General features: G+C 40.5%; 1 protein-coding gene across 1 annotated transcript in view; it reads right to left on the reverse strand.

The window, feature by feature from the left end:
- The window catches only part of KCNU1 (potassium calcium-activated channel subfamily U member 1), a 319,066-nt gene that overhangs the window by 112,274 nt on the left and 193,400 nt on the right, over nt 1-13,392 (reverse strand). Inside the window, 1 exon segment of the mRNA XM_023517014.1 lies at nt 2,450-2,525. Within this exon segment, the coding sequence (XP_023372782.1) occupies nt 2,450-2,525 (76 nt within the window).

Here is a 13,392-nt window from a genome sequence, read left to right on the forward strand (position 1 = left end):
GTCAGCGCTAAGTACTGTCCTGACAGTGGCGAGAGCAAACACCCCGTCAGCGCTAAGTACTGTCCTGACAGTGGAGAGAGCAAACGCCCCATCAGTGCTAAGTACTCCCCTTCTTGCCGGCTCCAGGGAGGTGACAGCTAATAAAGTCTGCTTTTGCCTTCCTTGTATCTGGTATGTCTGTGTTCTCCCTGTAAGGGCACATTTGGAAGCTCTTAGCTCTTTTTCTGAACTAGATTATTTTAAAAAGCATTCAACTGACAAAGAAAGATTGTATATATTTAAGGCTTGCCATGTGATTATTTGATAAACATATCCATCGTGTAATGATTGTTAGCCTTGAATAAACTGACACGTCATCCGCCCATGCTGTGCCTCAGATGCCCTGAACTCGCTCATCTCATGACTGAAAGTCTGTGCCTGTGACCGACATCTCATTTCTCCCAAGCCAATGCTCCTAATGACCACTGTTCTGCTTCTGTAAGATCCACGTATTTACATTCTAGATATGTGACATTGTTAAGTATTTGTCTTTCTTTGCCTGCCTTATTTTATTTAGCATAATCCCCTCCAGGTTCATCCTTGTTGCAAATAGCAGGGTTTCCTTCATTTTTGTGGCTGAATAATATTCCACTGTGTATGCCTGGAAACACATGTTCTTTTTTTTTCATTCATGGATTCTCAGCTTTAAGACTGTGCCTACTTACGTTCATCTGTGAAATGGGGATAAGGTTGTCCTGTAAATAAAGGTGGCAATGTAAAGTAGATACCACCGAGATCAGTGCACAGCAATGGCTTTAAAATGCAATTCTAATAGTGGAAACCACACCGCTGGTACGTTCAAGGCTCACTCCCTCCCATGAAGTGTTTCTTTACCCTCCTCTTACTAATCATTAGAATCGACCACCCTCTTCTTTGTGCATCTGTAGAACCCAGTACAGAGATTTCTCCAGGATCGTTGTTTAAAGTATTAACAATCTCAGAGAATTGACTTGGTGTGCAAACCATGCTGAGTATCCCAAGTATCTTCTCTCCTCCTCTTTACAAGAGCATGACATGACACAAACCGAGGTCCTGAGGGGCTGAGTCACTAAGGGCTCCCAGCAAGCGCATGGAAAAGAATTTGGAGGGAAAAATAAGCTATTTTCATAGCTCTTCTTTTAAGCTCTGTGCATTCCTGCCTCTCGTTTTTATTGTGCTTTTCATACAGGGATGTCCAATATATATATTTTTTCTCTGACACACATTGGAAGAAGAAAGTTGTCTTGGGCCACACAATAAATATACTACAGAAAACTGAATTTAGCAATAGAAAAGGTCTGGGCATCCTTTCCATGATGTGTGACACCAAGATAGGAAGCAGAAGCCTGTACAAGACCAGCGTGTGCCCGCAGGCTGCACACCGGACACCAGGTTTATGCTCTGCTTAAACCTTAGACAGAAGTGACTTTGGGCGAGATGACTTTTTCCTCTATAGAGTTTTGTACACACCTGGCATCACTCATAGAGGCTGAGGTGGAACGGAGCTTTAGAAAGGGGGCATTTTGTTACAAAGACAACACAGTTCAGAGATAGAGAGTGGGTATGTCTTTAGAAAGATCGACACCTTTCTTTCTGGCTCCTTGTTCACCTGGGCCCTACCATACAGGTTCCCAGTCTGAGGAAAGAGAACAAGAGCTTCAGTCTGGAGAGACGGAAGCCCCAGTGTCTCCCTGGCCACCTCTGGTCTACTGCAGGGGAGGGTCCAGGTAAGCTCTGCCAGGAGCCAGCAAGGTTCTGGATGAACGTAGGCCTTGCTGGGGGCTGCATTGGTCTTCCAAAAGAAGAACAACGCAGGGTAGAGACTCGCTGCAAACTAACAAGATGCCGGCCTGCAAACAGAAGATGGAGCGGAGCCAGTGAACTCAGCAGCACTGAGCAACTGCTTGTGCAAATGCCCTTTCTCTACACACAGGCCTGGGAGGTGCAGTGCACAGAACTTAACAGCAAGGGCTATGGACTCGCCAGATGGTACAAACCCTGCCAGCACACTGACGTTCCCGATGGTTCTCTGGGAGATGGCACTCCTGGTGGCTCCACCTCTGCTCCCCAAACCAACACATAGAACTCTTTTTTCTTTTTATAACTGTAACCAAATGGATTACTCCTTCCTGCACAAGAATGAATGTTGCTGTCAACATCAAAAAACGTCCCTGCTTTGCTCTGGCAGCACATGCCTTATTGATGGGGCAGCTCAGAACAACTCACACAAAGCACTTAAACCTGTATGACTTCAAACAGTGAGGTGAGATGGGCCCCATAGGGCAGTGCGGCACACACCTAATATGATTATCCCTCCTTTTCTGGAGATAATAGAATTATGCAAAAGCAGCCCTGACCCAGTAAAGATTTTCTCTTCAGAATCAAATCTCTGCTCGCCCCTAACTCAAAACTCCTCCCCCTCAGCCCTCACCCCTTCTTGGTTCCGAGGTGCTCACTGGCCAGGGCGCTCCTGTTTGTGCCATCTGGCAGGGCCAAGGCTTTCTTGCCTGTAAAGGATAGCAGAACAATGAGAGATATGGCCAGATTTGTCTAGTGGATAACTGATGAAGGAAACATCCATCTTCATTCATTAATTCACTCTGAAATGTTTATTGATCATCTCCCCTGTGACCGCAGTCACCTCAGGCAGCTGCATGTAATTTTATGAGTGAGGCTTTTCGCAGCTGTCTCAGGTCTCCTTTATTTCTCTTTTTCCCCAAGTTATCTGGATCTTGGGAAGAGGTAGGCTCTGCCACCAGCACTAGTAACAGTAATCAGTAGTAGCTGTGGGACAGTGACCAAAAGAGACCTTGGAGGGAAGACCCAGATGAGCTGTCAAGAATCAACCAGCTCCAGGCATGGGGTCTGCACGTTATGTAAGTGCACCTCCTGGCTAGATTATGCTGCATACACAAGCACCTTGCAAGGGAGCATTTCTGGCATTGTTCCTTGGGTAGGGAAAATGAGCTTAGGAGAGGGAAGGCCACTTCCCAAATTCATGCCCCACCAACCAGCAGAGCTAAAGCTGGAGCCCATGACTCTCTGCCTTTAAAACCTAATTCTCTTCTTGCATTTCACACATGACTGGAACTCACATATTTATCACCCAATAAGACTATGTTTCTCCAATGGGTTTAGATTAAGTTATTTGGTTTTGAGATTATTAAAAGGCAAGAATAAAATGACAATGCCATGAGGAGAAGATTTTGGAAATGGTGGAATGACTTCAAAAGAAGGAGATTCTATTAACTGTGCAACTTTCAGTAGCCTTCTCTCAACGCTTGGATGAATAAAGGACCTACTTTTGAAGAATATTCTCTAAAGAACTTTCTTTCTTCTCAGACTTCTTGGAGTATGAATTGTTTGGCACTAGACTAGGAAAATCTCCTCTGAGTCTTGAAGGATCACAATGCCATGCTTGAAGATGCCAAAACACAATGTATCTTTAGTAGCCATAAAAATAATGAACAAAGCTCTGTTCTGAACTGCTTTTGTTCACATCTTTATGAGTATAAAACTTCAGGTTGCATATCCTGACAAAGTTTATAAATGTATTTGTGAATTAGTTAAATGAGATTTTGCAAAACTATGGAACACGTTCTTTTGGCATGAAACATTGCATTTATTATTCATTCATTCAACTAGTATCTATACAGCATATAGTATGTGTGAAGTGCTGCTCTCACCGTCAGGAACATGGTACCAAATGGGACAGATAAGTCTTCTACTAAATCTCACTTAAACTACAGTAGAACCCCCATAGCTGACCACCTGCCTATGCCCACCACCTCCTTACGTTGACAAGTTTCACAGACTGGACATGCACCACATTTACATTTCAGTATGGTAGCCTCATTCCTTAGGCTGTCCACCTTCATATGTTGACCAGTTTGTTGCAGTCCCATGGGTGGTCAACTTACAGAGGTTCTACTGTACTTAAACAAGACCTGCTAAGAGGGTAGGAAAATCATCCAGTTGTGAAGTCATGAAATAAAGTGAACTATGTGGTAGCAATTGGTAGAAGGTCAATGAGTAGACAGAACCAGAATATGTTTGGGGGGTAGAAGTGACAGAATTTGCTAATGGATTATATATTAACCAGAGGAAAGGAAGGGATCTGACTTTCCTCCTTCTGGCTGAACAACTGGGTACATGAGGGTAGAGTTAACTGAGAGGCAGAGTAACAGAGCAGGAGCGGTCAGGGCCAAGGGAACGCAGAGTGAGTTGTTTTCTTTTGGCCGTATTGAATTTCCCTTGCTATCAGACATCATGGTGTTGAAGTTAGCAGACACATGGGATTCAGGAGAGGTACAAAAGCTGGAAGGATACATTTTAGAGTCATTCGCATTTAGGAAACTTCTAAAATTATGGGCTTAGATGACATCACCAAATAAGTTAATGAACATGGAGAAGGAGCAGCCCAGGTCTGAGGTCTGGAACATTCCAGCACTAGAGAGTAAGTAATGGGATCTATCCAACATGCCTGGGAAGGGGTGGCCACAGAACAGGAAGGAAACCAAAAGTGAAATTTCATGAAAATGAAGTGAAGAAAAGAGTTTTCAGGAGATAACGGTCATGGGCGTCCCTGCACAGAAAGCCCAGAGTTTATTTAGTATACATTTTACAGCTTTACTATCAAAGTAAAGCTTAGTTTAAGGGTAGTCAAGGTCCAGTATGATAGAATTTTAGAAATTAAATCAGCTGAGATAGTACCTGCCTGCTTTGTATTTTATGAGAATAAGGGTTACCTCACAAGTGTTCCCAATTTTCAAATATGTGTGCATTCAATTCCCGTTTTCCAATAGAGTAATCATTGAACAAAAGAAGATTTTAATCACTACTCTACATAGTGTTGTTCTGGTTGGACTCCAGATCCCATCACCTGACTTCAGGGCCTTGTTTGGTGGCTCTTCTTTTACAGCAGATTCAAGTGACAACACTGGTAAAATCTATGTGTAAAACTAATTGGCCACTCAGGATAATTGTCAAACTATTAAGGTTATTGCCCTTTGCTGTTAAAAATAACCGTTAACAAAGTATTTTATGATCAAGAAAATTTTGCAATAATGAAGATGAGACATAGATATTTACTGAGATATAAGAACTATGAGAGTTGACCACCAGATAATTCTGTATTTTTTAAAGCAGTCTGACAAGAAGGAAAATTATTACAGGAGAACATTTTGAGATGCAGATAAACTAGAAGGAATGGATAAATTCTTAAAACTTTACGACTCATAAGATTGACTTATAAAGAAACAGAAAATATGAACAGACCTGTAACTAGTTGGGAGAATGAACTCTTAATCAAAAACTTTGCAATAGCAACAATAACAAAAAAGCTCAGGACTAGATAGCTTCATTGGTGCACTCTTCCAAACATTTAAAAGAGGAACTAACACCAGTACATTCTAAATTGCTTCCAAAGAATTGAAGAGGATAGCACGCTTCTAAACTCATTTTTTGAGGTCATCATTTTCCTTACATGTGGCTCATTACAAAAGTTTTGAAACACACAAAAATCAAGAAACAAATGAAGCCCTCCCAGAAACACCAAGATACCAAGCAGACTCAGAAAGGACATTGTCAGCCTTGTTTCTTGGAAGTGAAATAATGGAGCAGATCAGAAAGGACCCTGTCAGCTATGTTTCTTGGAAGTTAAGTAATGGACCATAATGCAGTCTGTCTCAAAACTTTTGTAGTGACCTGAAAACCAAAGATGCTACAAGAAAAGAAAACTATGAGCCCATATCCCTGTTGAGCATAGACACAAAAATACACAACAAATATTAGCAAACTGAATTTCAACAGCACATTAAAATGATCATATACCATGATGAAGTGGGATTTATCCCTGGGTTCACTATACACAAATCAATTAATGTGATACATCATATTAACAGAATAAAGGACAAAAGTTGTATGATCATCTCACAGATGCAGAAAAAATATCTGATAAAGTTCAACATCTTTTTGTATGAAAAAAATTCTCAACAAACCAGAAATAGAACAAAATTATCTCAATATTAAAAGGCTATATATGAAGAGACTAGAGCTAACATTATACTCAATGGTGAAAAACTAAAAAAGGTTTCCGGAAAGATTCAGAACAGGGCACAGTTGCTCATTCTCCTCACTTGTAGTGAACATTGTACTGAAAATCCAAGCAAAAAAATGAAAACAGTTCAAGTCATCCAAACTGAAAAGGAAGACATAAAGCTATTTCTGTTTGCTGATCACAGGATCTTACATGTAGAAAAATCCTAAAGACGTCACAGAGAAACCTGTTAAAACTAATAAATGAATTCAGTAAAGTCTCAGGATATGAAATCAACATACAAAAATCAATTGCATTTCTATACATTAATAATGAAAGGAAAATTAATAAAACAATCCCATTTACAACTTTAGCAAAAGGACTAAAATACTTAGCAATAAACTTAACCAAGAAGGTGAAAGTTGTGAACATTAAAATTACAGAACATTGATGAAACAAAGGAAATTTAAATAAATGGAAAGCTATCCCATGTTTATGGACTGGAAGAGCTAATACTGTCAGAGTGGACATACTACCCCAAATGATCTACAGATCCAATGCAATCACTCTCAGAATCTCAGTCACATTTCTTACAAAAATAGAAACAAGTTTTAAAATTTATATAAGACCACAAGGACCCCAAATAGCAAAAAATAATATTGAGAAAAAAGAACAAAGCTGGAGACTTCACACTTCCTGATTTCAAAACATATTACAAAGCAACAGCATTAAAAACAGTATGGTACTGGCACAGAAACAGACGTATTGAGCAATGAAACATAATTAAAAGCCTAGAAATAAACTCGTGCATACAGGGGCAGCTAATCTTTGACAAAGATATCAGGAATACACAATGAGTAGAGAATAGCCTCTTCAACAAATAGTGTTGTTAAAACTGCATATCCACATGCAAAAGTATGAAGTTTGATCCTTAATTTATATGCAAAAAACTCAAACTAGGTTAAACATATTTAGGTTTAAATAACTAGGTTTAAAACTTATTTAAACATAAGTCCTATAACTATAAAACTCTGAGCAGAAAATATAGGGGAATATCTAAATGACATTATATTGGGCAGTGATTTTTGACTATGACACCAAAAGCACAAACAACACAAGCAAAAATAGACAGATCAAAACACTAAATCAAACTTAAAAGCTTCTGCACAGCAAAAGAAATAATCAAGAGACTGAAGATAAAACCCACTGAATGGCAGAGAATGTTTGCAAACCACACATCTGAGAAGGGGTTAAGATCCAAATTATATAAAGCACTTCTTCAACTTACTAACAAGCAACACATAATTAAGAATGAGCAAAAGAGTTGAACAGGCTCTTCTCCAAAGAATATACATTCAAGATTCTCAACATAACTAATCATCAGGGAAATGCAAAGCAAAACCATGATGATTTGTCACCTCACACCTGTTAGGATGGCCACCATCGAAACAAAAAACAAGAGATAGCAAGAGGATAAGGCTGGCATGGTGGCTCATGTTGTCTGTAATCCTAGCACTTTGGGAGGCTCAGATGGTGGGATTGCTTGAGCTCAAGACCAACCCAAGAACAAGCAAGACTCTGTCTCCATTAAAAAATAGAAAAACTATCCAGGAAGGGTGGTGGACCCACAGGTGAACACAAGAGTTTGAAGTTGCTGTGTGAGCTATGATGAGCCATGAAACTCTCTCTACCTATGGTAACAGAGTGAGATTCTGTCTCCAAAAAAAAAATAATAATAATAAAAGTGGATGAGGATGTAAATAAGTTGGGACACTTGTACACTGTAGCATTATATATATATATTATATACATATATATATATATTTTACACTGTAGGTAAGAACATGAAATAATGCAGCTACTATGAAGATTTCTCAAAAAACTGAAAATAGAAATACCATATGATCCAGTAATCCCACTAGTATTTATCAAAAAAATACAGAACAGGATCTTGAAGAGACATTTGCACTCCTCTGTTCACTGAGGTATTATTCACAATAGTCAAGATGTGGAAACTATCTAAATGTTTATTGAAAGATAAATGGATACCGAAAAATATGGTGCATACTTACAGGGAATGTTTTTCAGCCCTAAAAAAGAAGGAAATCCTGCCATATGAGATAAGACCAATGAACTCTGAGGACATTATGCTGTGTGAAATAATCCAGTCGCAGAAGGACAGGATGCTGACACCATTTATGTAAAGTATATAAAACACTCAAACACGTGGGAGTAGAAGGGTAGGTTGGCTGGGGTTGAGGGTAGAGGGAGATGGGAAGTTGCTATTCTGTGGCTGTAAAGTTTTAATCAAGATGACCTAGTTCCACAGATCTTCTGTACAGCAGTACTTAATCTCACAGTTAACAAAACTGAATTGCACACTTAATATGTTAAGAGGCTAGATCTCATGTTAAGTATTCCTACAGAAATAATAATAATAAAAAGATTAGACGGTACGAATATAAAATATTAAACCTCTCGTAAATACGAATAAACACTGTCTTTACAGAATAATTGTAAATATGGTCTTTAACTTGAGATGTTTATAAAAGAGCTACTGGGGTTCTGCTTTACCTTATTTAATAGAATTTAGAAAGCCATAAGAAAGTATCAATCTTAACCTCAGAACAACAAGAAGAAAACCACGTCCAGATAATCTACAAAATAATCACTTTTCGAGAGCCCCTTTGAAGAGCTGAGTTTGTAAGGCAAACTGATGAACTGAATTTCAAGTGTGACAAGACCCTTCAAAGACAGGCAGGGCCTCACGCCTTCGTATCTTTAGCTGAGCACAGAAGGAAGAAGCGACCTACTGTCTCAACAGTAGGTAAGTAAAAACATCCATTTCTTTTCCCACTTCTTAGGGGCTTGCATGGAATTTTAGAATTCCCAGGACCCCGGACACAAGAGGAGTCCACATGAGTCACGAGGTCATTCTCAAGGGCCTTCCTCTGGAACTCAAGCAAAAGACTGTGGACAGAGCAGGAGAACAAAGAGCCTGGTGGGTTTAGTGGTGGGCAGCACGAGTCCCCCCCCACTTGCCCAGACCCTTTACCTCATGCAAAGTAAAAGCCTTTCACTGCCCAGGAAGGAGCAGAAAAACCTCTTGCCCACAAGGCAGAAGCAAAGATCCCTGAGGCAGGAGCTGTAGCAAGCAAATGGAGGACTCTAGCGGCTGCAGCGGCCGTCCAGCCCTCCAGGGCTGCAGTGCCTTAGCCCGAGACGCCATCCAGGCCCTCAGCCTCCCTCTCTCCACTCTAGAGGGAGAGGCGGGGCCGCAACCTCAGCTCCGCTCCCTGATAGGACAGACGGCTAAGGGGCGTGGCTAGTAGTGGGGAGTAGGAACCAAGTTACTGGCAGGGGCTGTCCCCACTCGGAAGGGATAATAAGGAGCCCTTAGTGACCTTACGCTGACGTGGGTCTTAAAGACTTTGACCATTATTGTATAATTAAGCTTGCCAATTTTGACCCCCGTGTGTTCTTCTGTAAGGTTCCAGGGAGGACAGGTGTGTTTTAAGAGGTTTGGTTATGTAACCCCAACTTGTCAGTTACCCCAAGAGCGGGAGGGAGAGGCGGGACAGACGAGTTAGCTTGGCCTGTAAGGGACACTGGTTCGGATTCGGGCCTCCTGCGCTCGCCGGAGGGATCCATCTCCCTCTTGAGATGTGTTCTCCTTATAGTTGGTGTGCTGTGTTCTCTAATAAATGTATGTTGTTGGTGATCGCTTTGCCTTTCTGATCGCGCCATCATGGCTGGGCATGGGCTCATTCTTGGCACTAGGAGCCGAGAAGCAGAGACCATCCTTCTCCAGAGGGACCTAGCATGGACAGCAGTCCCAACTTCTTTGGCACCCGGGGATCGGTTTCATAGACGACAGTTTTTCCATGGAAGAGGAGGGAGATGGTTTCAAGATGATTCAAGCGCATTAGGTCTCTGTCTCCAATCATCAGGCATTAGATTCTCACAAGGAGCCTGCAGCCCAGATCCCTGGCATGTGCTGCTGACAGTAGGGTGGGCTCCTAGGAGAATCTAATAAACTGGCTCATGTGCTGGTGGGTGGAGCTCAGGCAGTGAGGCCAATGAGGGGAAGTGGCCATAAATACAGGTAAAGCCTCCCCTGCTCACCTGCAGCTAGTCTCCTGCTGTGCCACGCGGCTCCTAACAGGCTGCAATCAGTACTGGTCCATGGCATGAGGGTTGGAGGCTGTAGGGTTAGAACATCTCATGCCCAGCCAGGATCTCACAAAAGGCAAACTGATGCTGAGAGGAAGAAAGAAACCAAACCTCAACGCTCCTCAAGGAGATGTAGAAAATGTCCCTAAGCAAAGACCCCATGCTGAGTGGCAATTGAGATCAGCAAGAGGGACCCGGAATACTCTCACCTCTGTCCCCAGGCAAAGGGCACACACTGAGGAAAGAGCAAAGAAAAGCTCTCCCGCCCAGGGTGGACAGGACACCTCCCGAGCCTGAGGATCCTGCACTGACCCAACGGGAAGGCTCCGCAGGGCCAGGAAATATTCTCTCACCACGGATCTCTCTGCACATACACGGCAAAGTTGGGCTGCCATGGAAAGACATACACTGAGTTATACCGAGAAAACCTTAACCATGAAGCTAAGCGCACAGGGCCTGACTAAAACTGAGGCTGGGCCAGAAGAGCAAAGACGCTCTGGTCCTTCCCCACGTCTTGCTCCTACTAGAAGCGGTAACATTCCACCGCTGGGAGAGGGCCAAGAACCGGAAAGAGAAATATTCTCCGCGGTTCAGGCTTACAGGGCCTAAAGCTCAAGATGGAGTTGAAAATTTGATAAACCCCCTTCAATATCCCATGCTTCACCTTGACATGAGGTTGAAATAGCTGATGCTGAAGGAATTTGAGATCTGCAGAGCTTTAGAAGTAACTATAGCAACAACAGAACCCAAACTCAGCTCAATTATTAATTAAATCCCAAACTATTAGCCTAAAAGAAGAAGATACATGCCAGTTTCAGCCCAAATACTGCCTACCTCAGCCTGTTCTGTTCCTCTACATACAGTGTCTGGCATTCAATCAGGAATTGTGAGATATAGAAAAAAAATGAGAAGGAAGTTTATTATCAAAAGATGCAGCAGTCAAAACCATTAGAGCTTTGAATTATCAGATGAGGACTTTAAAATAGCAAGGGTACCTATGCTAAACTATCTCATGGACAAGATTAACCCTGTACACAAGTAGAAAATGTCAACAGAAAATTGAAAAATTAAAAAAGTTCAATAAAAATGCTCGAAAGAAAAATCCCCGCAAAATCAGAGATAAAACGTTTCAGCGATTGTTTTATCAAAAGTTTGTATACATGAGTGGAAAAAATAAAGGAACTTCAAAAGAGACCAAAGAAATTTTTCAATATAAGAGAAAATAGCTGAATAAAAAATATCCAAGTAAAAACACAACAGAGAACACAAAAGCTATGAGACAACATTAGATGACTAATGTATGAGTAATAGGGTCCCAGGTAGAAAATAGGAACTGAGGCAAAAAGAATACTCGAAGAGATAAGGGTGGAGAATTTCCAAGTTTAATAAAGAAAACAAACCACAAGTCCAAGCTTTTCAGAGAACAACACTCAGGGTAAACAAATACACACACGCACACGCACACAGGGACAATCATAACCATGCACGTAGACGCGTCATCTGCAAATCAAACATGCAGATACAATTATGAAGGTATCCAGAGAGGAAAGAAACCCTATATAGTGAGGAATGAAGACAAAAATCACCACAGACTTCTCATCAGAAACCATGAAACTTTGATGACAATGTAACAAAATCTTTAGAGTACTGAAATTAAAGAGACCAATGGCACTACTATCGTGCAAGATTGTATTGGCTGTTACAACCAGTGCAGTGAGGGGGGAAAATCATAAACATTAGTGAGGAAGAAGTAAGCCAGACTGTATTCAGAGATGAAATAAATATCAGCATAAAAAAGGCCATGGAATCTGGCAAATGTTAATGTAACTAATATGTGAGTTTGGCAAGGCAACAGATACAAGGTTAAAATAGTACTATATGCTAGCAACAGAGACTGGGTGATTAAAAATGTATAAGTATCAATTACCATTACTTCAAAAATTATAAAATACATAGGGATTCACATGCGCATGATGTATGCACTCAAAACTACAAAACGTTGTTGAGACAAATTAGAAATCTAAATAAATGAAGACATACACCATTGTTACGAAACTTCAGTAGGCTTAATACACACATAATCAAAAGTATCTTAACACATATCGAAGAAAGAATACCTGAAAGTTTTCTATGCCTGGGCACGGTGGCTCACACTTATAATCTTAGCACTCAGGGAGCTGGAGGCAGGAGAATTGCCTGAGCTCAGGAGTTTGAGACCAACCTGAGCAAGAATGAGACCCTCTCTTGACTAAAATAGAAAAATTAGGAAAATTAGCCAGATGTTGTGGTGGGCGCCGGTAGTCCCAGCTACTCGGGGGCTAAGACAGGAGAATCAGTTGAACCCAGGCATTTGAGGTTGCTATGAGCTAGGCTAATGCCACGGCACTCTAGGCTGGGCAACAGAATGAGAGAAAGAAAGAAAAGAAAGAAAAAAGAAAAGAAACAAAAGAAAGAAAAATAATAATACTTGAATGTTTTCTAAAAATGAAAGAAAACTCTAACCCCACAGATCCAAGAAGTTTAATGAATCACCACTTACAAGAAACGTGAGGAAAACTATACCAGGACATAATTTAATAAAATTATTCAAAATCAAGGACAAATAAAAAAAATTTTAAACCAGCCAGAGGGGGGAAAAATGTAAGAAAAAATCCACATTGTAATGATGTCCATTCATATAGTCTACAACCCAATAGTTATATTTTTATGTTGTTGGATGTACATTATTTTGATATGGTTACACATGTGTATCATATCAGTAGAAATGTGCAGAATTCTTTAAAATATTGAATGAAAGAAGTAAAAATTTAAAATGTCTATTGACACAGAAATGGTTTTATTGTGCCATATTCCCATAGACGAATATAGTATGCTACCATTGATGTGAATGAATTAAAAACACCAAAATGCTACAAACTAGTCTTACAAATGTAATGTTGAGAGAAAAAAGAAAGTCCTCAAATAATATAATAGAATTTATAAACCAGTTAAACTAAAAAAAAAATTCAGGATATGTATTCATATGTGATAAAATCATGTAAAACTTATGCAGAAAGCAATGCAAGTGATTACAAGTGTCCTGATTCTTGCGTTGGTTGTTAGGTTCAAAGATGTTCACTGTATTTTGTTTTATAATATTCAGATATTATTTATATATCTTACAC

The sequence above is a fragment of the Otolemur garnettii genome, unplaced genomic scaffold (genome assembly GCF_000181295.1).
Source record: "Otolemur garnettii isolate 467f Iridium unplaced genomic scaffold, OtoGar3 scaffold00102, whole genome shotgun sequence".
Taxonomy (NCBI): Eukaryota; Metazoa; Chordata; class Mammalia; order Primates; family Galagidae; genus Otolemur; species Otolemur garnettii.